General features: G+C 41.2%; 1 protein-coding gene across 5 annotated transcripts; it reads left to right on the top strand.

The window, feature by feature from the left end:
* Positions 1–507: 507 nt before the first annotated feature.
* Positions 508–25,286, top strand: LOC110858676. 5 transcript variants are annotated; one of them, XM_022107514.2, is made up of 11 exons: positions 508–683; positions 906–1,734; positions 10,145–10,585; positions 12,247–16,540; positions 21,632–22,590; positions 23,130–23,198; positions 23,271–23,374; positions 23,442–23,537; positions 23,624–23,637; positions 23,758–24,095; positions 24,282–25,286. In XM_022107514.2, exons 3-11 carry the CDS (start codon positions 10,157–10,159, stop codon positions 24,534–24,536), a joined length of 6,558 nt encoding a protein of 2,185 aa, XP_021963206.1. In that variant the 5' UTR covers positions 508–683; positions 906–1,734; positions 10,145–10,156; the 3' UTR covers positions 24,537–25,286. The 5 variants fall into 5 exon arrangements, with proteins under 5 accessions (XP_021963206.1, XP_021963205.1, XP_021963204.1 ...); XM_022107513.2 differs by having other exon boundaries at positions 509–683; positions 12,247–16,528; positions 23,115–23,198; XM_022107512.2 differs by having other exon boundaries at positions 509–683; positions 23,115–23,198.

Raw genomic sequence — 25,286 nt, 5'->3', positions numbered from 1 at the left:
TCGCCCAAAATTCAATTTATACAAGCAAAAGAAACCACCCATACTAAAAAATTTTGAAAACATTGCTAATTTATGAATTATTTATCCTTCCCCTTTCATACCCGGTTTAATCATCATCGTACGCAACTAAACCGGAAGTCCCCGGAAGTAAAATACTCCAAATTTTCCCATCTTTCTCCAAAATCCTTTCTACTTTTATTTACCCTCTTAAATTTAAAATTCGCCTCTTCCTCTTCTTCTTCTTCCACCTCCTCAACCAGATTTCAATTCATGTCACACTTACAAGAAATCCTGTAGTTTTCTAAAGTAAAAAGCGCTCATTCGCTCGCAGCAATAGCTTTTTGCGTTTTCAGAGAGCTGAATTCTCGTGAATATTATACTTTCCTCTCTCTCTACTGCATTTCGTGGCGATGATGATATAGCTGGCATTTACATTACACAGAGATATACTACCACGGACTAAAAAGCGATGCTAAAAGCCAACTTCTCTTATTAGTCCCCCAGTCTCTGGGTTGCCTTCAGTTGGCTCCTCGCCTCCACCACACTAACATCTATCTCTCCAACCAGTCGACGATGATTCCCAAAAAAAATTGGAAAAATATAAATCTCCAAAAAACTCTATTTTTACCAGAACCCCCACAAAATCAGGAGAAACTGCGATAGCACGAGAAATAATTTAAAAGGTGAGTTGGTGAAATTGTAAATAAATAAAATCCGTACATTTAGTTTAACAAATGAGGACGAGATAGTTTTCCGTCGTCGTCGCCATCGCCGTCGTCGACAAACTAACAAACTAACGCTTTTGATGACTTTAGAAAGAAAAGAGGAGGAGGGATGGTGGAGGTCAAGAACATCCTCTTTTTCCTCATGTTTTTAATTGTTCTTTTATTTCTTTTCTTGGACAGGCTGATGAAGCGGAGGCTGGGTAATAATAGGAGAGATCATTAAATTACAGGATTCAAAGGTGTGACTGTCTGTATGGGCTTATCATCATTGTCGTATAGATACGCCCGATATTTGAACAGTTATCAAAGAGGACGACGAGAGGGAATAACAAGTTTCTTATTTTTTAATTTAGTAATTATTAGTGTGTGATGATCAGTGACTGTGACTGACTAAATAGTGGTGGTGAGGTGACTCGTGAGCGATCCTCCGTGGAAATCCGTCGTAAATAATACTCGGAAAAAGATGTGTAAATTTACCCCAAGAAAAAATAGAAAGATAAGAAAGGGCTGACATAATAATGTGGTTACGTGGCGTCGTCACAAGTTAAGCGCCGTCTGTCTGCTGACCAATAACAATACAAAAATTCCTCATTAAACTTGTAATAATATGTGCGCGTCATCCGACTCCGAGACCGCCGCCGCCACCGCCACACCTGGCGTGACATCGACCCCCTCCTCTAAAAGACGTGTCGACGCCAAGAAATTAACAGTTAATGAGGGGAACGATGTGGCAAAGTTTTAATAAATTGACACGATTTGACCCTTAAAAAGTACATAATTAATTACAACTTATTGTGTTCTAAAATTGTCATGTCAGAATGTGGTGGTCATAAGAAACTCTGGGGATAAACAAAAACACGAATGAAGGCCACCGAAAAAGTGTTCATTTTTCCTTTTCAGTTTTCATTTCATTATTATTTTTTTGATTCCCTTCCTTCAAACGTAAAAATAAACGAGGAGTCAGAGTTATCATCATCAATTGATATTATTCACATCAATCAAGGACAAGGTGGGTAAATATTTAAATCATTGTTTAAACCATCATTTCTTCTTCGATAAGTTTCAATTTGAAAAAAAAACTTCAACTTTACTTTTGAAAGGAAAATTGTGTTTTGTCCGGTCCAGAAAGTTTTACAAAGTTATTAAAAACTTTCATATTTGTGGTTTGGTTCTCATTTTCATATTTCTGAATCAAAACCAAACCGACTAAAAGTTTGTACTTTCCTATATTTAAACCTGGTGTGAAACTGACTGAAAGTGAATACTTGGCTGGTTAATAATACGTACCACTTTTACTGACAAAAGTTAGTTAACTTTAATATGTTGACGAAATCCTGCACAAAAGTTATACTGAATTGAAGACGAGAGATGACTGGCCTTGGTTTTGTTAATCATCTTCTTCAAGTCATAAATCAATAATATTATGAATTACGTCTCATTCATTATAAATAACTCGTCATTTGACGTCAAGATAATTTAATTACAAACAAAATATTTAACTTTGATTACAAATTTCATAATTCTGATTACATTTCATTTCCGAAAGTTTTACTAATTTTGGATTTCTCTCCGGTAATAAAACAACGATGCCATGAAATGAGGACGGTCACACTACTAGTATACTCGTATAATTTTAGTTCTGTTATATTCTGTTTGTGTCAGGCTTTCCCTCTGGGACAACACGACGCATTGTTCCATATTCATCCACAACAGAACATAGAACTAGCTCAACTCGGGACATAATAGAACAATACGTGCAAATGTGAATCAGTTATTGTCACTCGTAGCTTATTTCAAACTCGTAAACAAATACTCGTCGGAAGGGCTGGTCCATCAATGATGTCACTAAAAATAAGGTCATTCCTGGCGATATTATGACATGTAGATAAGTTAATCTGGTTAAAAACCTGGGGAAATTATGACATTGCGAATAACTATACTGCAAAAATGAAGTTATACGGCGCCACCGTTATCAAATATGTGCAACTTTTGATATTTTTTCAATTCTCACAGATGATTGCCCCTTGAAGTTCCAAACCCTCTCAATACATATTATTTTCTGGTTGTCTTAAGTAATATGCAAATTAGACAAGACATAAATAACCTAAGCTATGTAAATAATATGCAAATTACTAATTGATCTAAAACGACCTCGTTAAATAGTTAAGTTTCCTACAATTATCCCAAATCCGGGGCCATTCCAGGCGAAAATATATAATACTAAATTTCTCACACATACCATACATAAATTAGGTCAGTAATATAATACCTCATTCAAACATTGTGTGCCATTCATTCCCCTATTTATTGAATTAGTGTCGCCAATTTAATTCAATTAATTGAATTAGCGTCGAAAATGATTTGTGCAAAATTAAGTCAACATGCAAAACCTTAATAACTAGCAAATCATGACATTGAGCAAGCACACAATTATTTAATATAAACAATCCAGCACTCAAACAGCTCTCTGTTTAGTCTACTGTTAGGTTTATGATTAGCGAGGATTATGATTGTGTTTTTGCAAGCAAGAGTACAAATATGCAAATGAGTAAGTAATATAACCCCCGATAGAGTGAGAGTCACATCACTCACTCGACTGTGCAAAATTAGTATTTGCACAGGACGACGATATATTCGCAAATGTAGAATTGAGTAGATTTTAGCCCGATTATAAATTTATTTGACAAATAACTACATATTTAAGTCATGTCCTGTTAAATTATGAACTATTTACACAATACAAAACTTGCTAATTCATTTTACTTTGCGAAAATGTGCAATAAATTTGCATATATACTTTAATTTCCGCTATAAATAATAATAAAATGGTAACGACGATTCCTGTCTCTGTAACGTAATATAGCAATTAAAGTTGTACTTTATCGAGATAATGGCACTGTTGTTGTCTTCGATTTGCTCTCTAATAACACGTCTCACTCGTCGGTGTCATTGATTTCTGACTGCTTCTTTTATGTCGTCGTCTGTCTGGTGACTAGTTGTTGGCTTAATATGTACAACAAATATAATATGCAGTAAAACAGCAATTTTATGCTCTTGTTGATTATTTTCGACTTCTTTTTTCCTTCACAAATAATAATAACATGAGCTGCGTTTTCGTTACTACTAATTTACGCCAATCTTACACATATAATTTAACTATGGGGCAAATTAGGTAAAAGTGCAGGTACTTATTTATGCACCTCAATCAATAAGGATTTAGTTGGATGCACACTAATCTTATGATCAAAGAGCACAACAACAACAAAAATGTGGATAAAGAAATTATGTAAAGGGAAAAATGATACACGTCGCATTTCTGTTCTGTAGACTAAAATCCCTCGCAGATTTATTTCCTTTACGCAATTTCCTATCTTACCGGAATGCAAATATGAGGAAGGAATTAAGAGTTTTGTGAAGAAGGAAATCCTTATAATTCTTTTGAACCCGGTTTTTTATAAACCCAAAGAGAGACGAATTCCAGACGAGACGGGAAAGAAAGAAAGTTTTCACAGGAGAGAGAGAGAGAGAGAGAGAGAAAGTTGTGTAAAGAGATCCAGAGGCGACGACGGAAGTGAGGGGGAATTTGGTATAACATTGCAAGATTGGGAAGGGGGAGGGTCTTAATAACATTGCAAGGGTAATGCCCCCCTCGTTTCAAAATTTCTGTCTAAAATTTCAAAATTTCTGTCTGACATTTCAAAATTTCCACTTCTGACATTTCGAAATTTCTATTTCCAATATTTCAAAATAATCCTCCCATTCTGCCAAGATTTCGAAATATTTGCTGATATTTTTCTCCCCAAAATTGTATTTATTTACTAATCAATCTCCTCTCCTTTAATTACACAGTCTGACTGAGCCTTTAAATATTTGCACAACTATTTCATATCCGCCCACGCGTTAAGAAAGCAACTCGAAACCCGAGAGAGACAAATTATTTCTTTCCTTTTTCCCGTGTCATTCTCTCCTCTGCTTTCTCTGTGTAATACGTATTTTATGGGGGCGCTAATGTCGACCAGATACTTATCCTAGAAAGACGCATAGGGAACGAAGAAACAAAGTGTTGCGTGTCTGTCGATTCTCTCTCTCTCCCTTTCCGAGAGATTTCGGATTCTTCCAAATAAAAAATAAAAACTTTCAAATCCATCGGTAAACAATAAGTTTCCCTGAGAGTTGACACGTTCCTTCCTTCCAGAGATTGAATCGTGTCGTCTCGTTAAAAAAGAAAAACAATTTTCTCCGCGTGTGGTTGAAAGAAAGTAAGAAAAAGAAACAAATTGATTAGGAAGAAAGTGCGTCGTTTCGTTGAATTGGTCGCCCTTGTGCATGTCGACACTTATCTGTGGCGTAAATTGTGGTCATTTCCTACAAGAGTGGAATTAGTGCATGCTCCCAGTGACCCTGCTTTTTACTACTTGGTTTGGTCCCCCTCCTCACAAGAGAGATGAGAAAGACGGAGAGCCGGGCAGTAGTGGTGGTTGGTGGAAATATTGAGGAAATGATGCCCGGGAGTTAGGCGAGCAGTACGGAAGAGAGAGCAAAAGGAGCGAGGGGGGAGCGCCCCATGTCAGTCAAGTTAGGAAAATATCATGGAAAAAGAGTTTTCATTTCTTCCCTGCTGCTTCTTCCTCGTCGTTTTCGTCGAAAACGGACGCAGCAACTTTCTGTCGTCCCTCCTTCTCGTTCGGGGGCTGCCCCAGCTCTGAGGAAAAGTTGGGCTCTGCTCGGCAACTTATGAAATGAAATCCTGCCTCCGTTTCACTTTTACCCATCCGTCTCCAATCTGCTTTTCTGTACCGACCTGGTTCTCGGATCGTCCACACGCGTGGGACGAAAATGAACGAGGATGCTTTTCCGTACTGCTGAGGTGACCCCAAATAACTTGCTCAATGTTTGAACAGCCCTCAACAACGATCAACGCTACGCTTTAGAAATAATAATAGTCTCGTCTCCTTGTTCTCTCTCTCCTAAAGTTGAAATGGTTTGCGAAATGGAGAGAAAGTTGGACTTTCCCTGCGTCTCTTTCTGTTGTTTTGGCTGGTAGCAGGCTCACGTAATTCGGAATTCACTGCAGAAATTCTAGATCCAGTCGGAGGGAGCGAGAGAGGAGAGGAAAAGTTGCCAGTTTTCCCAAACAGTTTTGTTATGACAGGGAGAACTGTGTAGGCGAATGAGTGAAAGGTGAGAGAAAGTAGTGGCACAGATCAAAGTGAAAGTTTGTCTGGTTTAGGTTACCCTGCACAGGAAGGATGGGGATGGATTTTTGCGGAATTTTCACCCATGAGAATGATAAGCCTTGTAATCAATGGTATCCTTTATGTCAGACCCCCGTACCTTTCTTTACGTAATTTTCGTTGAGATTTTCCTCCTGTCTCTCACACTTGTTGTTGTCAGCCAATTTTTTAATGATGCAGTCGCTCGCTACGATTTTGTTTTTGCGTTACATGCATCCGCTAGCATAACATTTATGATACGATTTTTCTACGATAAATAAAGAATTACGTGCGTCATCAGACGATGGTAAAAGGAGCGATGAAATAATATCGGATGACATTACTAATGCAATTCTTTGACAAAAAGTGGTCTGCGTCTGGAAATCTGAAGAAGGAGACGAAAGAAAGAAAGGAGAAAGTTTTTGATTTTATTTTGACAAGGATTTCAATCGAGTCCATTAGGCAGGAAGGAAGGACACGCAGGTGGTGGTTTGCTGTGGTGGTGATCTCAAAATATAAAGGTTTCATGTTGCTTCACCTCCTTGTCAAAGGCGAGTCTCGTGGGGATGCAAGTGACGCCATGCGACGGATGCGATCTGATTTCGTTTCTACTTTCTTTCTCTTCCTCTACTTTCTCTGTCTTGATGAGTCGTAATTAGAGTCGTCTTTACAACGAGGAAAGTAAATGCGGGGAATTTTGGAAAATGTTATGTTCCGGGGATTTATTGTCACAAAAAAAGAAGGCCTGCCCATAAATTCCCAGTATTGCTAAAAACTCGGCAAAATTCGGCAAACATGCGAAAAATGCGAATCTGATACCTTTTTTAGGATTCAAACATGGCTGCTATTTTTTGGTGACGTAAATGTATAGGTTTCTCCGTGGGCATCCTTTCTGCACGCCTCCCACTTTTGATTTGTCGTCCGTCGTCCTTGGTTTTGTTTTTCTTGTTCTGCTTCTTCCCAATTATCCAGCTTTTACTTTTTACTTTTTTTCTCCGTCTTTTTTAAGCACTTTTCCTCCTCGAGTTTCCGTTTGAATGAGTGGCTTAGCTAGCTCGGGTTGGCTTAATTATTTGGACGAGTGGGTTTTGATTTTGGTACAGCAGAAGCTAATCATTTGGTCGGCTTGACTTTTCTTCGAGTGGGTTGTGAGCTTCTTATCGAAGTCATTACATGATGTTCTCGGGTAGAAATTACGTCGCTATTGGGATGAGAAATGAATAGGAGGACGAGAAAGAGAAATTGATCTCAATGCTATGTATTCATCATCTCGTGGCAACCGCAACCCACCTGGATTTCCAGATCCAGATCTGTCCTCGTCACCAAGAAACGACGCGTCTCCTCATAATAGAAGAATTCAAGAGGATCTAAGAGAATCCTGATTTCGACATGATTTTCTTATTTCCTATTTGTTTCTAACTGTACATATTATGGCGTTGTTGGATTCGAGTGGGAATTGGATTTCTGTCCAGATTTCGAGTGTTTGTTTGTCTCCTCCTCCGAGATGGTTGTTCAAAGGAATCACATTTACGTGATGGAAAAGTAGGAGATTTTCCAGCATAAAATATCCACTTGTCATCCGTATTGTTAATGACGATATTTGGTTCGTATTTGTTTTAATAGGGAGCTGAGGTGAGCACATAGTAGTTGTGGTTGGTATGAGATTCATGATTTTAGTTGAGAGAGAGAGAGAGATGAAAGTAAAGTAAGCCAAGGCTATTAAGTAACTACCAAATAATAACCAACTACCGCTATGCATACAGCACACATCTACACGGCTTCTGCCCATAATTTACTTGTTATGATGAAGCCAAACCAAAACCACAACCTGTAAATAGTCACATACATACATTTGGTGTAGATCAATGTGACAGAATTTTGAGGTGCAAAATGTAACCCAAGCCACAAACTAAGTTAACTTTTCACCAGCTCTCCTCCAGTAAACAGCACTTTTTGCCCCAATTCCTTCCTGAACCTGGAGAATTGCTTATGTATCTATCTACTCCTGGAGTAGTTTTTTATTCAATTATTTTATGCTACAAGAGAGAGAATTGATTGATTAATTAAATTATCTATTCGAGTAATTATCGATCTCTTATCGATTATATTCATTCATTAGAAGCGAAAGTGAGTGAGTGAATGAATGGAATATAAATAAAATAATCTAGAATTTTGAGATACTTTTCGTAACATTGTCGAGTAAATAAATCGGGAAGGGTTTATCCTTGATCTGTCGCTCCCTGCGCATTTATTTGGCTAGAATTATTACATAACCAAGTGAGTATTTATGTGAGTGAGAGAGAGGATTATTTTAGGCCGGGTGTTCCCCGGATGACATGTCTACGTGCATAAATGTGTGACATATGTGATCGTGCCGTAAATTGCGTAAAAGGGAAGGAAGCAAAGAAACGAAGGGGTCCAGTCCAGGTTGGATTTTTCGGTTAGGGTCCCGAGGTGGCACTTACAAAGGCACACACATGTCCATCCTCGCATAAAACTTGCAGCACAACTTTGTTTCGTAAATACCTCTTTTTCTTCCTGTGCACCAATTTTCTACCAATTTTTTTTCAAAAATGTGACGAGAATGTGTAGGCAGTGGCTATTTTAAGTAAGAACGTTGCAGGCGTGGATGTATGTGGCGTAGAGGAGCAGTTTAGTTATTTATTGATTCCTCCATTCCAATCCAGACTGCAAGTTCAGACTTTCAAAAACTGGAGAGAGAGATGGCTTGTGCTAACGGTTGGTGCTTTCTCTGCTACCCGGTTCATCTGCCTACCCGGGTAGTAAGTAGTACATAGTAGTCGTCCTCCTCTCCTCGGATATTATTATTTCTCTCTGGGACCCCTTTTCCTTTACTTTACATCGCATTACTTTAATTCCCTCTCTCTCTCCCATTTTCTCCGCTGGCCTGGCTGGCAAAATCCAATTTGTGTTCTGGGAAAAGAAAAGAAGTCAGCCCACAAAATATTATGTTAGTTACCAACCAAACCAAACCACAAAGCCACGCCACGCCACGGTCAGTGTCACTGAGGAGACCACGTCGCAATTATTGATTTCCCTCTTTGTGAGGATGATTTTTGCCATTATTTTTGCACCCGGGGCCAATCTGCCTGCATTACGTAATACATAGCTCGGTTTTATACTGGTCGGTCATCAGATCAGAATTTCATTCACAGCGAGATCATGATGAAGATCGTCGTGATGCTAACATACATTTTATCTCGTCCTTTTTTTACTGGACTTTTCGCCATACATAATCATTTGTGATTTTTTTAAGACAATTTTTTCTAATACCTGCGTGCAACTACATTATTATCATCATCATCATACGACCAAACCAAACCACCACCGGCTATATGCTTTAGGAGGAGAGGAGAGTTGTTCCTTGCTGCGATGTGGTGGGATACATTTTGGTTAAAGCTAAAGCAGCAAGGTTTGGTTCATTCACCTTGAATTGTTGAGTTACACAGACTACGGCGTATATATTTGTAGCGTGGCTCGGCAGCTCAGGTAGGTAGATTGGATTGCAGGCAGGTTTTTACTTACCTTTGCTTTGGATTGCATGTATGTACATAAAATTGTGCAGAGTTGGTTGGGTGAGTGAGTGAGGTGTGCTCTTCTCTCAGGTATAGAAAAGAATTATAAGCTTGTTAAGGCTTAATTTTTTTGGGTGAAGTGAGGAAATGAAAAAATACGGGGATTTTTTGACTGTTTTCGGGTAAAAGGTAGCATGTAAGATGATCAAGTATTCAGTAAATGACACACATTTGTCGTGATGATGACAAATATGAATAATATGTGGGGCAACGGCAAGTGGTTGGTGGCAGGAATGCGAATTGGACACTAAATATTATGGAATTGGAGACGGGGAGAGAATTATGATGAGAAAAATGAGATGATAAGTAATGTAATGATATCAAGGAGGGGGTCGTGCGGAAAGGATTTGAGTAGGGTTCCCAATGTTAAAAATATCAAAAATTTGGCAAATCCTTTACGCAGGGTCCGCAATTACAGTCTATAAATAACATAACTGCGTCTCTGGAGAAATTCATGGAATACAGAAATATTTCTGTAACTGTCAATTTAAATTAATATGCTAATGACTCTGCGAAATCTTATTTTCGCAGAGTGGCCAAATTATTCGCAAAATTGTATTTATAATCTTATTTGCATAATGTAAAACTAATTTTTTTCCATATTTTGCAGCCCTGGTGAAAAATGGATTACAAAAATATACTGGAAGGGACACGCCCCTTTTTTCAAGGTCTTCCTCTCCCCGCTCAGTCGCAACCGGCATCACAAGTTCCACCACACCCATCGTCGCCCCCACTAACCCAGCCCCATTTGCAGAACCAGACTCATAATAATCACAACCGCTACTCCCCCTCCGCCTTCAGCAAGAACGTCAGCGCCGTTAATAATATACAACCGCCACTCGCTAACAATACCATTAATAATAATAATAATAACAATAAGGAAGCGCCGCCACACCCTTATTTGCAATACATTGGGGGTCAAGGGTCAAGGTCGTCGTCATCCCCATTGACCAATAATAGTGGTGGGTCATCATCCTCTAGTCTTTTACACCTCCCCATGCACCACGCCCTCGGTGGGGCGGCTGGTCGTCTCCCCTTAGCACTCCCTCAGGTGAATTTCATTTCATTTATCTCAATCTTTCACCAATCTCAAGTGGTGTCCAACTAACCAGTATTGTCTTTTTTTCTGTTTCAGGTGAGAAATTTTTATGCGTATCGGTCGTCTCTCTCTCTATCCTTATCGGGACCATGATGATAAGCATGGATGGGATTATGCAAATAATAACGTGATGCGTTTCCAGTCCTATTTTTCAATTTTGTTAGTACAGGCAGCTGCTTATTTGAGAGAGAAAAAGACGGGTGTTTTAGAAATTTTGTGACTGGAGGGAATAAAATAATGTGGGGAGATGAATCTCTACCGTAAATAGGACCCGACTGGACTACGGAGGAGAAGAGAAGAGAAGAGGATAGATAGAATAGTGTTGGAGCGATTGCTCTTATTTTGTGAAGGGTGATTTTTTTTGGTCGTGCCGTAAAGTATAAAGCGTGGTTTGGCTGGTTGGTTGGTGATTGGATTTAGCTCAAGAAAGAAAAGTCTACTGCTGGCCCGTTCCTTTTTTATCTCTCTTCACGTCGGATCGAGTTATATAATAATACTGGGTGATCATTATTACTATGTATGTATGTATCCTGCTAGATAAAAAATGTGGGGAAAAATTGTTATGAATTTTTTTGCTGGTGTTTAGGAATGTTATCGTATTCGCGAATTTATGTATGTATTAGGAGGGTTTTTGTACGATTCCGTGTAGCTAACTAATTCCCCGTGTGAAAAAAAATGTTACGTTTTTTTTGCCAGTGTAATAATAATATTTCGCGAACAAGAAGGCCTCCTTTTGTTGGACTAATTCCCCCCCAAAAGAAGAAGAATAAGAAAGAGAGATTTGGATACATTGTGCTGGGCAGTTTGGTGTTACGTAGGGACGCAGGGATTTGTAACCGCAGGAGATATCGAATCTTTAAAAAAGAAAGGAGCAGTCCGCGTTGGAAATGGAATTAGAAGAGTCAGGTCCTTTTTTCCTCGTAATATGTAGGATAGTGAGTACCCTGTAAAGAGGAAGCATACGATGCATTCAGAACCTGCCTATACGGACACTGCATTTATGTAGTAGTTTAGGTAGATAGATTTTGTGGAGATCTGCTGGAGAAGTGAACAAGAAACAAGTGAAGGAAGGCAGGCAGGCAGTAAAAAGATACTTGGTGTGGTGGTGGTGGACTTATGTACCCTTACGACTGGGCGACCTTTACCTTTATTTCTGGTGGTGATGATATGGTGGGTACAGGTTGGTCTCTTAAAAATCTGGGTCTTCTACAGTCTCATTCTGTCTCAATCGCTTTTTACCATGGGACGGAGGAGGTCGAGTTTTAGTTATTTTTAGGATAAAAATATGGGCAATATTAAGTTCTAATAGTTAGTAAATTGAGAGAATTATTAAGTTTTTTAAGTCAAGATGACGAATTTTTATTTTTAGAGATATATTGTGTAAAAATTATTAGGTTATTATTAGGTTTAGGCTTTAGTTACATAATTGAGGGAATTGTTACGTTTTTGAGGTAAAATGATGAATTTCTTTGAATTATTACATCTGGATTTGGAGTCGATTGATCAGCAGCAGCAGGTCGGTTTGTGGTGGCGAAAGGGGGATGTCGTGTCGCGATAACAATTTATAAAATATTGTCGACAAAATCACTAAAGTTCTCTTAATTGTTTTCCAGGACGGCGAGGCCGTGATCCGCTCCAAATTTGCGGAAGGTCTCGGCGCAACGTTGATGAGTCAAATGTACGGTGGCGGCGGATCGTCCTCAATTCATCACCATCAGCATCACCAAAGTAGTTACTCGTCCACAATCAGCACTGCGGCCACCTCGTCCACATCACTCCCGACACGAGGACAAGTTCCTCCTCCTTCCGGCAATACCACCCCGCTCCTCATGTTAGAAAGGTTCCACTCGTCTAGCAGTATTACCAGCAGCACGACGACGACGACGCCCCTGCCTAATTCCTCACCCGGTTTGCTCGTCGTCAAATCGCCACGACAAAGTCCACAGGGCAGCACCACCAGCAACAAATTGAACAATAGTGTCAAGAACAACGGTGTAGTGAGCAGTGGTCAAGCGACTAATTCGAAACCTTCGCCCGACGTGAAGCAGCCTGCTCCTTCCATGGTCGTGGGTGGGACGACGATACGGAGAGAATCACCGCTCGACTTATCCGTCAAAACTGTCCGCGTGTCGGCAGATTCCTCCACGACAGAGGCTGGGAGCATACTGTTTATGGGCGTTAGTAACGGATCTGCTGGACCATCACCAATAATGGGTCTCGGCTTAGGAAAAGAAGGTGCCACCGCGTTGGCAAATTCAACCACGACACCACCAAGTGTCAACAATTTAGATAATAATGTCCACCACCATCACCAAATTAGTGGCAAAAGTCGAGGGAGGAGTAGAGAAAAGGAAGCAGTTCCTAGATACCCGTCGCCACAACAGAGTCGCCAACAGTCACCGTCCTCGTCGACGTTAACCCTACCACCGCCTCTGCATCAGAGAGTGTTTCCTAATCAGACGCCCCCTCCGAGGACGGCAAGTGGGGGTGTGGTCCCTCCTCCTCCTGCCACGACGTCAGGGCATCACCTCTTGTATCCACAAGTATCCCCGAGACTGACGACACCTCCAGTGGCGACGCCACCACAACAAACTTATCATCACCCTCTTTACCCGACTGCTGCTGGTGCGGGGGCTGGTGCGCCTACAACGACGCCACCGTCTCGACCTGGGAGTGTCATTCCGCCGTATAACCCGCATCATCAAGTCACCGCTGCTACGGCGTATCATCAACCTAGCGCAACGTATCATCACCAAACTTCCTCTTCTGCAGGGTATCCTCAGTACCACCCACATTTTCCTCAGCAGCAGCAACAGCAAGTCCAGCCACCACAACCATCACAACAACCACCACCTGGCCAGCAGTACTATCTCAATTATCAGCAACAAATGCAGCCAACGATACCAAGTAGTAAACCGGGAGGAAGCGGTGCTGCTGCTGCTCCTACTTCATCAACGGCCCCACCGCCCACGGCGAGTTACGCCCCAGCACAACAGGCTCCTCCTCCCACCGCCAAACCAAGTCATCCCCCCTCGTACCCCCCGCAGCAGCAACAACAACACGCACCCATTTACTATCAACATCACCAACACCAAATTCAACAACATCTCCATCAGCAACAGCAGCAACAGCAACAACATTACTACGGAATCCCACAGCAGGCTCAACAACAGCCACACCCTCAACAGCAGCAGCAACAACAACAACAACAGAGACAGCCACCTCCACAACAACACATGACATATCCAACCTACTCTTCCGCCGTGCCACCCAGTTACACCCACTACTCGCAACACATCTCCTACCCGACCTATCTCCCTGCAGCGCAAAGAAATGCGCAGCAGCAGCAGCAGCAACCACCACCAAGTAGCGGTGCATCCCCGTACGTTCCTCCTCCTCCCACGTCTACGTCTTCTTTCCAACCACACCCTGGTCTTCGTCCCACGACGCCGACCGGTCCACCACCCCCATTAACGACGCCTACGTATGCTGCTCCCTATCCGAAAGAACCTAGCGTACCGCCACCACCGCTACCACAAGCGGCACGACCTTCTGCTCCTCCCAATCCTACGTCTACTTCCACCTCTATGAAACCACCGGGCTCAACAGCCCCCACAACATCGAGCAACGGGAGCGGAGGTCGTCAGCCGAAAGGGTCGCGAAAAAGTGTACTCAACATGCTCCGGAATTCTGTCGAGAGTCGGATGCATGAGAAACAAGAAAAGGAAAAGTTCCAGTTTAGTCCGCACCAAACGTGGAATTTCCACGGGCGCAAGTTCAACACATCACTGCCCAACTTGAGCAATCTCCAGAACCTCCAACCCACCCAGTACACACAACTGCACGCCTATCAGGGTCATCCTCCCCCAAACATGGCGACCACTGCGGGTAGTGGTGGTGGTGGTAGTACAGGAACGCAAAATTCGTCCCCATTCTCCTCTTCGACAGCTTCGTCGTCCTCCTCGTCTCTCACGACGCCTGCCACCTCGTCTCGAGGAGCTAAATACGACGCTGCTGCAGGATTGGCTATGATGGCGGCGGGCGTAGGTACCATGCTGCCCGTTAATAATTTGACCAATTCGAATATTGAAGACCCGGCCGCCGCACTGCAAAGAATTCGCACCAAGGCCGAGAAGAAGCAATTATTCCCCAACTTGCTCAGCCAGATTGAGCAAGAGAACAATTCTGGTCGGAGTGGCGGCGGAGGAGGAGGGAGAGGACCCACCTCAGTTTTCGACTTTAATGACGACGACGACTTTGGCGGCAGTGGTGGTAACGCGATCAAGATTCCAATCCCTCCACTGCCCGGAAGTGGGTCTAATTCTCCCACGAAAAAGGGGGCCCGTTCTCCCAAGAAGCTCTCGGAAGGAAGTGGCGGTGGGAGAAGGGCGAGCATCAAGAAGACTGCGCCACCCAAGCTTTTCCCACCCACCCCACTCCTCGACCAGCTAGAGAAGAAGACTGAGGACGACAAGGTCATGGCTGCAAGTAATAAGAAACCCTTTGATGCCGGGGATGAATTCTGGTCTGCGTGTGACTCTTTTCTCGACGATTTGCAATCCAATCCAAACAGTATTACGTCTCGGAGGGGCGGTATTTGGCAGCAAATCAAGGCGAAAAATAGTACTAGTAATGCGAAACCGGGGGATTCTTCTTCCTCCACCGCCGCCGCCGCTATCGCTACGTCCTCCGCGGATCCTGCCTCTTCCGCCGCCGCCGGCGTGGCGGCTTCTTCTTCCCCCATTGTGAAAAAGATCTCTTCCACACCCATTGGCGGGAGGGGGGCTCGCATCCGGAAAAATTCGAGCGAGGAAGACTCTGATTTCCACGTGTCGGACAAGGAGGACAAGTCTGAAGAAGAGGAAGAAGACGATGATGACGAAGATAGTGATGAAGAAGATGCCGAATCTTCCTCCATGTCGGAACTCAAGAAAGGAATCTTGTCCGCGGCGAGGAAACGGAAACGTGAAGAACAAGAGCAAGAATCCTCCGAAACGAGCAGTATCGCTGGAGCGGATAAACCTGAATCTAGTAAGAGGAGAAGAATCATAGATTCTGATGATTCTGACGATGACGATGGTCACAGTGACGATGATGATGAGAAACTTTCCTCCAAGAATAAGAAGAAACGAAGTCTTGCTAACTCTACTCCAACCAAAAACAAGAAGAAAGTCACTTCCGGTTCGAAAAAAGGTGGACGAGGAAAGAAAGGACACAATTCTTCTTCCGAGGATGACGACGACGAATCTCGCGGACGCGGACGTGGTAAAGGTGCCGCGAAACGTCGTTCTGTCCGTAAAAATCGTGGCACTGGTTTCCGCGATAAAAATGACGATCTCGATCTTGGCGATGACGACGACGATTCCGCCACGAGTGACGATTCCGGTTCCGTGGAAAGCTACGGTTTCTCCAGTAATTCTAATTCTTCCGATTCTGAGAATAATTCTTCCGATGATGACGACGACTCTGACGACTCTGATGACGATTCCGACACCAAGAACAAGAAGACAAGACTGAGAAATAAGCCGTCATCAAAAAGAATGACTCGTCGCGGACGGTCACTCGGCTCTTCGAGTGACGATAATGTGACCTCCACCAGAAAAAGTGGCAAGAAAACGAAGAAGAACAAGAAATCGTCCTCCATCACGTCCAACAATAATAAACGAGGCAGGAACAACAATCGGAATAATGGTGGTCGTCACCACGGCAAGAAGACGAAGAAAGGTGGCGGCAGTGGAGGTGACGATGATGATGACGATGACGATGAGAATTTTGAGCCGAGGGGGGTCCGAAATATGAAACTGGGTGGGAAAGGGGGAAGGAAGAGGAGTTTACCGAAACGGAATTGCGCCCCTGTTCCAGGACACGGCAAGCTGAAGGACATCTCGGGAGAAAGTGAGTTACTTTGTACGTATCCTATACAACATTATCAAAAATATATAAAATTTCAGGAAATTGTGGGGTATGGTTGGGTGTATGAATCGATAAGGTCAGGTTAGGTCTTAGCATCTTTAGGAATTTAGAATGTACGTTTTTGTTAATGGAAAGGTACACAATTTGGATGTGTTCACAGCCGAATTAGTATTTTTTCGAAATTCATATTCTTTTTTGCAATCGATCAGATTAAACTCTTTGAGGCAAAAAACGGTGAAATGAAATTATTTTAGAAGAAAAGACTTATGGATATACGTATCTATGTAGCCAATTTTTTGCATTCTAGCAAGCCAAAAATTATGCAGACGCATCTCCGATCACCACGATAAATCATTAAAATTTGAGTGATTTTAACGTCAGCATTATTCCTCGTGAAAATCTGTACATTTTTACAATTTGCAGATATCGTGATCAAAATTCATATTTCACGTTTATAGGCGTCATCTCGAAGCGTAATAAGATAATCCTAGGCGTAAAATAATCCTAAAATTTCCACAATTCCATCGTTTTTGCCATCTCTTCCATCTCTTCTCCCCTTCTCGTTGAAAGGTTAAATTAAGTAAATAATAAAACTGATCCATGCGAGACATTGTGAGTGGTTGTGCAAATTGTGAAGTGTGACATGGACTTAATTGAATCGGATCATACACATATTTGCTATGGGATCTCCTATCCTGTCGGACATCCACTTTTTAGGGGAAAAGGGGAGATAAATTTCCAGAAAGCTTTTCGCACTTTATTTACTCGATTTAGTTTTGCCTTGTGCGTGACAATTAAATCTGAAAGGGTTTCGTTACTTTGATCTCGGTCCATTTCCGTTGGTTCGTCAAATCCTCACGTAATTTTATTACTGTTCACGAAATCATATTTACCTTAATTAATAGAGAGGAAAGAGACTTGAAATTTTAGCTGATTTTGTTTTATCAGCTAAACTTCAAAGGTAGAAAAGTTGCGAAATAATAGGTATGAAATTTTCAATTTTAGTGACATTCTATCCAGACAAGCTAATTTACTTAACCCCAAAAAATTAAGTTAACATTTGTCTCTATAATCTATTGGGGCTTCCAGGAAATCCAAAATTTCATAAAATTGGTTCCCGACTTCAAAAGTTGCCAAATATGTAATAATGTTTTGTAGTTAAAATCTCATTGCCAGAAAGCTAATTTAATTGTCCATTCATCTCCACTATTTATCAGGGCTTCTAGGGAAAATCTCGAATTTCATAAAATTTTACACCTGATAAAATTGTGGCGTCATACAACCACAATTTTATCTCTACTCAAATTTCAGGTAGGAAATGTCAAAATACGTATGAAATTTCCTATCTATAGTGAAAACCTGTTCCCTAAAAGCTAATTTAATTGCCACTTGTCTTCATAATTTATCAGGGCTTCCAGAAAATCCAAAATTTCACAAAATTTTATAAAATTGTGTGATTACAACACCGCAATTATTTTAACTCAAAATGTCTATTTCACAATATAATACTTCAGATAAAATTGAATTCCCCCTAAAACTAATCCCAAAAATGTATCTCTACCAATAATTTGACACGTGACAGATTGAATTTTCCCTAAAGTGCTCCCCCCTCTCAAGCTTTGACCAGAGCCCATCTAAAATGTGGCAATTGTTTGACATGGAGTTTTACCAAAATTGAATCCTATTTACCTGTACATTAGAACTTTCGCAATTTAATAATCCCTGTTTGCTGTTGGATTTCACAAAGTATTTACAGTGTATTCCACCATGAGTTAGTTCCCACCCGTGTGAACTAAACAGCATCAAGGAAGCCCCAAATCCTCCAGGGTTTTAGCTAGCGTTATTATTTTCATTTTCATTTGAGCAGTCGTGGTCGTGGTTGTGTCCACTTGTGCGGCTTTGTTGCCCTGGTTATCCATCCATCCAAGTTACGGATGGATGAGGGAAATATCGACCAAATATTAACCCATTGGATACCGTGATGCTGATAAAACTCTCTTTTTTTCCTCTCTCACTCACTCACTACTCCCAGTTAATGGCAACAACAATAATAATGTCAAAATGCTGCTGCTTCCCCCCAAGAACTAAAATAGTGCTCATAATAAATAATGCTTCTCAGTCTGCTTGCAGCATCAGTTCGAGTTCGAGTTCCGTGTGTGAAATATGATTCTCTCGAGGCATGAGAATTATCCATCCTAGTCAGTCAATTATAAGTTACGAGTTTATTAGTTTAGTGTTCAAAGTTGAACAATAAGTTTGGCATTGCTTACTAAAAATTTAACTGCTCAATGAATAATAAGTATTTTAGGCCAGATGAATAGGTAAATTGTGTGAACGTGATTACATGAAGTTGGATTGGGTACATAATTTTGAAAATGTGGATAAAAAACATAGCAGAGATAACTAACTTATTAACTTGTTGGTAAAATAAGTAGTTGCCGACTTGATATACGTATATTTTTAGCACGACGAGACCGGGTTGGTGGTGGGTGCATTGCATGGAAAGTATGATATGCATGTATCAGCATTAAATAAATATTTACTCTTCATTGTGATTAGTTAAGTAGTTACGTTACGTAGAGCACAGTGAAATTGTAGCATTGGCATTCATGCCGATATTTTTTTTGTATTTATGCAATGAGAGAAACCTGCAGAATGTGTATGAATGAAAAATACTTATATCGACTCCTGGAAAGTTTTTGTGTGTGGAGAACAATCCATCATAAAAATGTAGCTATTTATTCAAATATCAAATTTCGCTAGGAGGAGAAGCAGTATTTTTAAGTACGAGAGAATTTACAGTGTCAAATTAATTACGTGGTGCCAAAATTTATTACAAAAATTTTAAGATAAGCCAAATAACAAGTTACTTAAAAAATATTTTATTACTGTGTAAAATGCATCTGAAAATGTGGTTTAAAATTCAGCCAAAAATTTAAAGAAATATAAATTAAAAGAAAATAATAAGACATTTTTTTACAATGTAAAATAAAATGCATCCAAAAATGTGGTTGCGTTCGAGCTGCCCGAAAAGTATGCAGACTCGGAGCAAAAGTGCGAAACGGATCCGGTTGAAAATTCATTGTTGCCAATTGTGTAAGAGTTTTGAGCAATTATACGTATGCATGGACGAATAAAAAGTTTATTTCTTTAATTGGAGTGGATTTTCGAGGGGTGGAAAGTATGGGATGGTTGTTGACAGTATAGCAAATTTTGTCTCGTGGATAGGCACGTGTTTTTAGGGAGCATACGTAAAAAGTGGGGTCAACCTTGACCCTTATGCGATATCGAAGTCATCCTATTATTTTTAGGTGTACACAAATATGTGAAGGTTATCAAAGATAAGTGACAGAATGGACGATAAGCACATGTTTGTGGGGGGACTGAACTATGACCCCTGATTGAGCTATTTAAAGCCCATCCCCCTTATCAAAGTGACATCTAACATGTCCATCCCCTTTTCAGGATGGAGTAATTTTTCGTATATATAAATATTTACGTCCACCAGAAATAGTAGCTCCACGATAAGACCACCAATTTTGCCCATCACGCATAACCTAAAACTCTCCACTTATTGATTTATGTATCTCTTTCTCCTTCAACATACCGCCCGCTTTCACCTCTCCGACTTTACGATGTATTAGTAGCGATGAAATATGGCCCAGTTTTTGTATTTATTTCTCCTCCTCCCTCCTTGCATATTTGTTGCTCGGCGAGGTGAAAGCAAGTCGCTGTCGCTCAACTGGTCGATTTGCATATTTACTATCGCACTACTGGGTTTCTCGCTAGTTATCAAGTAAATATTCATACATATCCCGTGGTTGGTTGCATCCTTATCATAATTATCGAATTGGACGGGATTTTAGAGATTGACGGTTACTTCGTCGGAGGAGGAGGAGGTCGTGGTGGTAAACCGGGAGAAGGTAGATACCTAGTATATATTCTGGGCTAATTTTATTCTACAAAAAAAACGTCTGGTTGGAGTACAATTGGACACATTTTTCCACATCTAAATCCACTTTGCGGGGTCGAGGTGGCGTTATCTCAGTCTAGTTCGTACTCGCTACATTATGCACGCAGTAATTCATTCCATTTTACTTTATCCACTTCACAACGTCGTAATCCTTGTTAATTATTCATCTCTCTCAAGTGCATACATAAACTAACCTCGTCGCAGTAAGTAAGATAAAAATGCTGACTGGACAGGTTTCCCTTTTTTTGTGGGACTCCAGAAAAATTCCCTGACCTCTCTTCATTACATAAAAATTCAGCTAAGTAAATGCGACATATTGTCCATCCCACTTAAACAAACTCATTAAGCATTAGTTCCGTCCGAAGTAGAAGGAAGGAAGGATTTTAAACTAATCGTTCGTTAACTGGAAAAGGAAGCATAATTGTTGACTTTGAGACCCAATTATCACAAGTAAATCTCGTCTCCAATCTCACTTTATGACTCGTTTGGGTACAAGTTAAAGCCAGATATGTATCTATACATATCTGCACTTTGGGGTCGTCATGCACGTTATGTTACATATTCACAACTTATGTTATGTTACGACTACACGGCATAAATATAACGTGTAGTTTTACAATCAGCATCGTGGTGTGGTTATCGCGTAAAATTCGTAATCGCGTGTAACTGCTCTCCAGGCAGGAAAAAATAAAATAATTCGACGTAATCCTATCCGTTCATAGCTATTTATTTAGACGGGCTAACTAACTACGTGTCACGTTAAATATGTAACTAATTTAGTTATGGTATCTGTTATGTATGGCATTACTTAGTTAGTTTAGGGGGCAGGCGAGGTGATTCACATTATTATTGTGCTGATGCTATCTGCTGCTGCATATTCTCATCTCAACATATTTATCTCTGTCTCTGCAGTTTTGTGGGGATGGCAAAAGCAAATATTGTGGTCGGTCGGTACGATAGGCAGCAGATGAACATTTTCGTGTCAGTCTCATGCATCCTCATGATTTCATTGTGTGCAGATCCATCGATCACATCAGAAAATACTCTCAATTTTCCTCTCTCTCTCTCTCTTTAAATGTTTGTCCTAATTTCTTGTCGTCGTCCCTCCGCAGGCGGTGTGGAAGGTGAAGGCGGCTCCTCCGGCGAGGAATGGATCATGCGTGGCGACCTTACTAAAAAGAAGCGTAAAATCGTCTTCGGCGACGGTTCCGACTTCAAACGGCCAGGATGGGAGGAAGAACTCATCGACTTCAAGAGGAAGTTGAGAATGCCACAGAAACTTATTCAAGTCTCGAAACCTGCCTCGTTGACGATGTCCTCCTCTCCGGCAGGGTCCCTGACCGGGGTCAAGACTCCGCTCCCACCTCCACCACTACCACCCGTTCTCGCGCCCATCGTCGCGGTCGACACGACGGGAAAAACTGCTGCCAAAGAGAACAAAGTCCCAGGAAAGAAGAATGCAACAACGCCGAGTAAGGAGGCAAGTAGTGTGACGGTGCAAATTACTCCTGTTACTCCCGTAAAGAAGGGGAAGGGACGTCCCCCCTCCTCGAAGGATTCCACGCCGACGAAAAAGTTAGGGCGGAAGGGGAAGCTTCCTCCTCCTCAGACGGTCTCTTCTGCGCCATCGCCAGAATCGGAATCTCCACCCTTGGACGAACCAACGATAGAGCGTGCCGTCGAGCAAATGAAGGCCGCCACGGTGACGGCAAACGCCAAGTTGGCGCAGAAGAATAGCAGCGCGGCGCAAAATAAGAAGAATAGCAGTACCAAAGAAAAGAAGAAACCTGTCTTGTCGAAGGCGACTTCACTTCCGGCCAAGAAGTCGAAAGGGAAGAATTCCTCCTCGTTGGATGAACTCCCCGTTCTCTCCCCACAGATGACCATCCTTCCGAATGATGAGGAGGAGACCGCTGTGACCACGCCGGTGGAGAAGGTCGTGGAAAAAGTGGCGAAAAAGGGAATTCGGCGAAACAAATTTAAAAGCGGGTTTGACTACATTCGCAAAAAGAAGAAGGTTGTGACCAACGCGGACGGCTCACCGATGGCCGCGACGCCGAAGAAAGTTAAGGTAAAAGATAATAGTAGCTTATCGAGGGGGTGGATGAATGCTAAAGTCGTGCTTATTTTTTGAGAATGTGTCCTGAATGTGCTAAAAATATTTACAAAATTTGATACTTTTTTATGCCCGCTTCTCATCTCCTCCTCTCCGCAATTTTACTCGTCCTCCCTCCACCGGAAATGGAATTGTCATTTGTCAATCCGTGTGTACTACGCGACGTCGAGTAAGTTATCTGATTTTGAGATCAACTTGTCGTCTGGTTTGAGTGGTGGGTGGTCTGGTCGTGGTTGGTGGTGCAAATTCATTGCTTTACTTTGCTTAATATGCATGTTAAAATAGTAGTGGGGGTTTAAAAATAGTGGGCGTTTCGCATGCGCAAAATAATTAGCATATTTCTTGCTTTGGTGGTGATTTGTGGGTACAAATTATGTATGTAGTAAGTTATAAATCACTGGTGTGGATGGATGATGATGTGAGTATGATTTTGTGATGGCTGTGGCGAAAAATCTGATTTTTTTACCGTTGTTTACTAGATTCCGATCGAGAAGAACGTAACGGTTGAAGATGTTGGGAGCGAGATTCGTGGTTGGGTGTTGAACAAGGGTCATGGAGAGACGGTAAATAATTTACGGCAAAATCTTAATCCTAGGAAATTTTGAGCTAATCCAACTTTAAAATTTTTCTGGCAGGCCCTTCATCGCGCCGCACGACTGGGTTACCCCGACGTGGCGGCGTACTGTCTCGAGAACGACCTGTGCCACGCCAACTGCAAAGATAACGCTGGATTTACGCCGTAAGTTAATTATTTATAAAACTAAAAAGAGAGGAAGTTGTTTAATTATTATTAAATCTTTTTCCAGACTACATGAAACCTGTATCAAAGGGAATCTCGAAGTCGCCAGGGTACTTTTAAGGTACGGCGCAGATCCCGCGCCCTCCGCCCCTGGAGGAATTCGGTTAGTATTTCCAATTTTTTCAGTATATTGCTATATTTAAAATCTTGCGAATTCCGTATCTAATTTATTCATTTTTTTTGTTCCAGGCCACTCCACGAAGGTAAAAAAATACCACATTGCCTTACGACTTCATTTTCAGGAGGATTTCAATTTTAAAATATTTCAAAAATTTACAAATAAATTAAAATGGCCGATTTGATGTTTAAAATTAATTTTCTAGCCTGTGAAAACGGTCACGTGGAACTAGTCAGACTGCTCATCTCGTACGGGGCTGACCCGACTCTAACCACATACGCGGGTCAATCTCCCCTCGAGCTGGCCGAGCACCACGCCCCCGTCCGCCTCCTTCTCGACCAGCATATCAACGACGTCATTGGTGCGACCGAGCGACCCTGGGAATTTCGCGGATCCGGCCCCTGGTCCGAAGACCAGCACGAACTCGGTTACGACGCCACAGCCGACGCTCCTCCCGCCATCGCCCCAACAGATATCGACGACTCGGATGGTTTCGAATTCGAAGCGACGGAGCAGCCATTGCCACCATTGTACAAATTAAAGGTCAGCTAAATCCCAGAAAACCACTAAATTAGCAAAATAATGACTTTCTAGCCTTACAAAATAATGGAAACAGTTACTTTTTAAGCGTTTTAAAAATTCAGAGGTCCAAAAACCCGAATTTTTCATGCACCTGATTACCCTAAAAGATAACCTTAAGCTAATGACTTTTTAACCCTTAATTTACAGGAGAAGACGCCCTACTTCGTCCTCCTGAACGACGTCCTGTCCTACTTGGGCATGGGGCGGGACAAGTTTTTAAAATCCCACCCATCCGCCGAGACCGTGGAACTAAATTCTAACGACTTTCTCGAAGAAGCCCACTGCTGCCACTTGCTCGGAGAAAAGTTCAACCTCAACTCGTCCTCCGACCTACTCACCCTCATCCAGTATGACGACAAGGTCAAGAAAATGCTAAACATTGAGAGCTGCTTTATCCGATAAGAAGAAGGAGGAAAAAATCTATCTAAAAATTTAACCCGACCAAAACCTTTACTCGTTATCTCAGAATTTTATACTTTTTTCCCTCAAAAAATAGATGTAAAACTAACTATACATATTTACCGCTCGATGATTATTTATTATTAATGTTGTCGTAATTTAATTGTTTTTGCTACATTTTTTGTGATATTTATTTCTACTTGTTGATTTTTTGATATATATATTTTTTGTTTTCTTGTTAATTCGATGTCCACTAGATATATAATTATGATAAGTAAATATCTTTAAAAAAATTGTTGTGCAAATTTAAATTTATGCGAGGCAGGAGGGGAAATCTCTCGTTAAATATTGTGATGTTGTTTAATTTATAAGTATCGCATGAAAAACTGTCTCAATTTTCTGGGTAAGTATGTAGTATTTAAGATGAGGTGATGATAACGGTATAGATTTGTAATAATGATATGTAACTTAGCCTAAGGATTTAATTATTCGACCCGATTTGGATACTAGTTTTTAAATATTTATGTAACTAGCAAGGTTTTTCGTGTAAGAAAGAAAAGAAGAAAAGCGATGAGTCAGTAGTTTGTTGTGGATGGGAAAAGATGTCGAAATAGATTTTTAATTAATCAGTAGGTTAATTAATTAAATATTGATGTACACGGGCGTCTTGGTAGACAAGAGATTAGATTATTATTTATCAAGTTGGAAACATGGATGTTTTTTGTGCAATAAAAAATATGAAAGAAAAGTGTA

Source organism: Folsomia candida, unplaced genomic scaffold (assembly GCF_002217175.1).
Source record: "Folsomia candida strain VU population unplaced genomic scaffold, ASM221717v1 Fcan01_Sc022, whole genome shotgun sequence".
NCBI classification, from domain to species: domain Eukaryota; kingdom Metazoa; phylum Arthropoda; class Collembola; order Entomobryomorpha; family Isotomidae; genus Folsomia; species Folsomia candida.
Note: the sequence above shows the minus strand (reverse complement) of the source record. Positions and strands in the feature narration are given on the sequence as shown.

Bases quoted from the DNA above. Each gene is read 5' to 3' on its own strand.
- LOC110858676 (XM_022107512.2), top strand. From the start codon at position 10,157: ATGGATTACAAAAATATACTGGAAGGGACACGCCCCTTTTTTCAAGGT. The intron at 10,586-12,246 runs GTGAATTTCATT...ATTGTTTTCCAG, and splicing joins TCCCCTTAGCACTCCCTCAG to GACGGCGAGGCCGTGATCCG. The intron at 16,541-21,631 runs GTACGTATCCTA...GTCCCTCCGCAG, and splicing joins GGGAGAAAGTGAGTTACTTT to GCGGTGTGGAAGGTGAAGGC.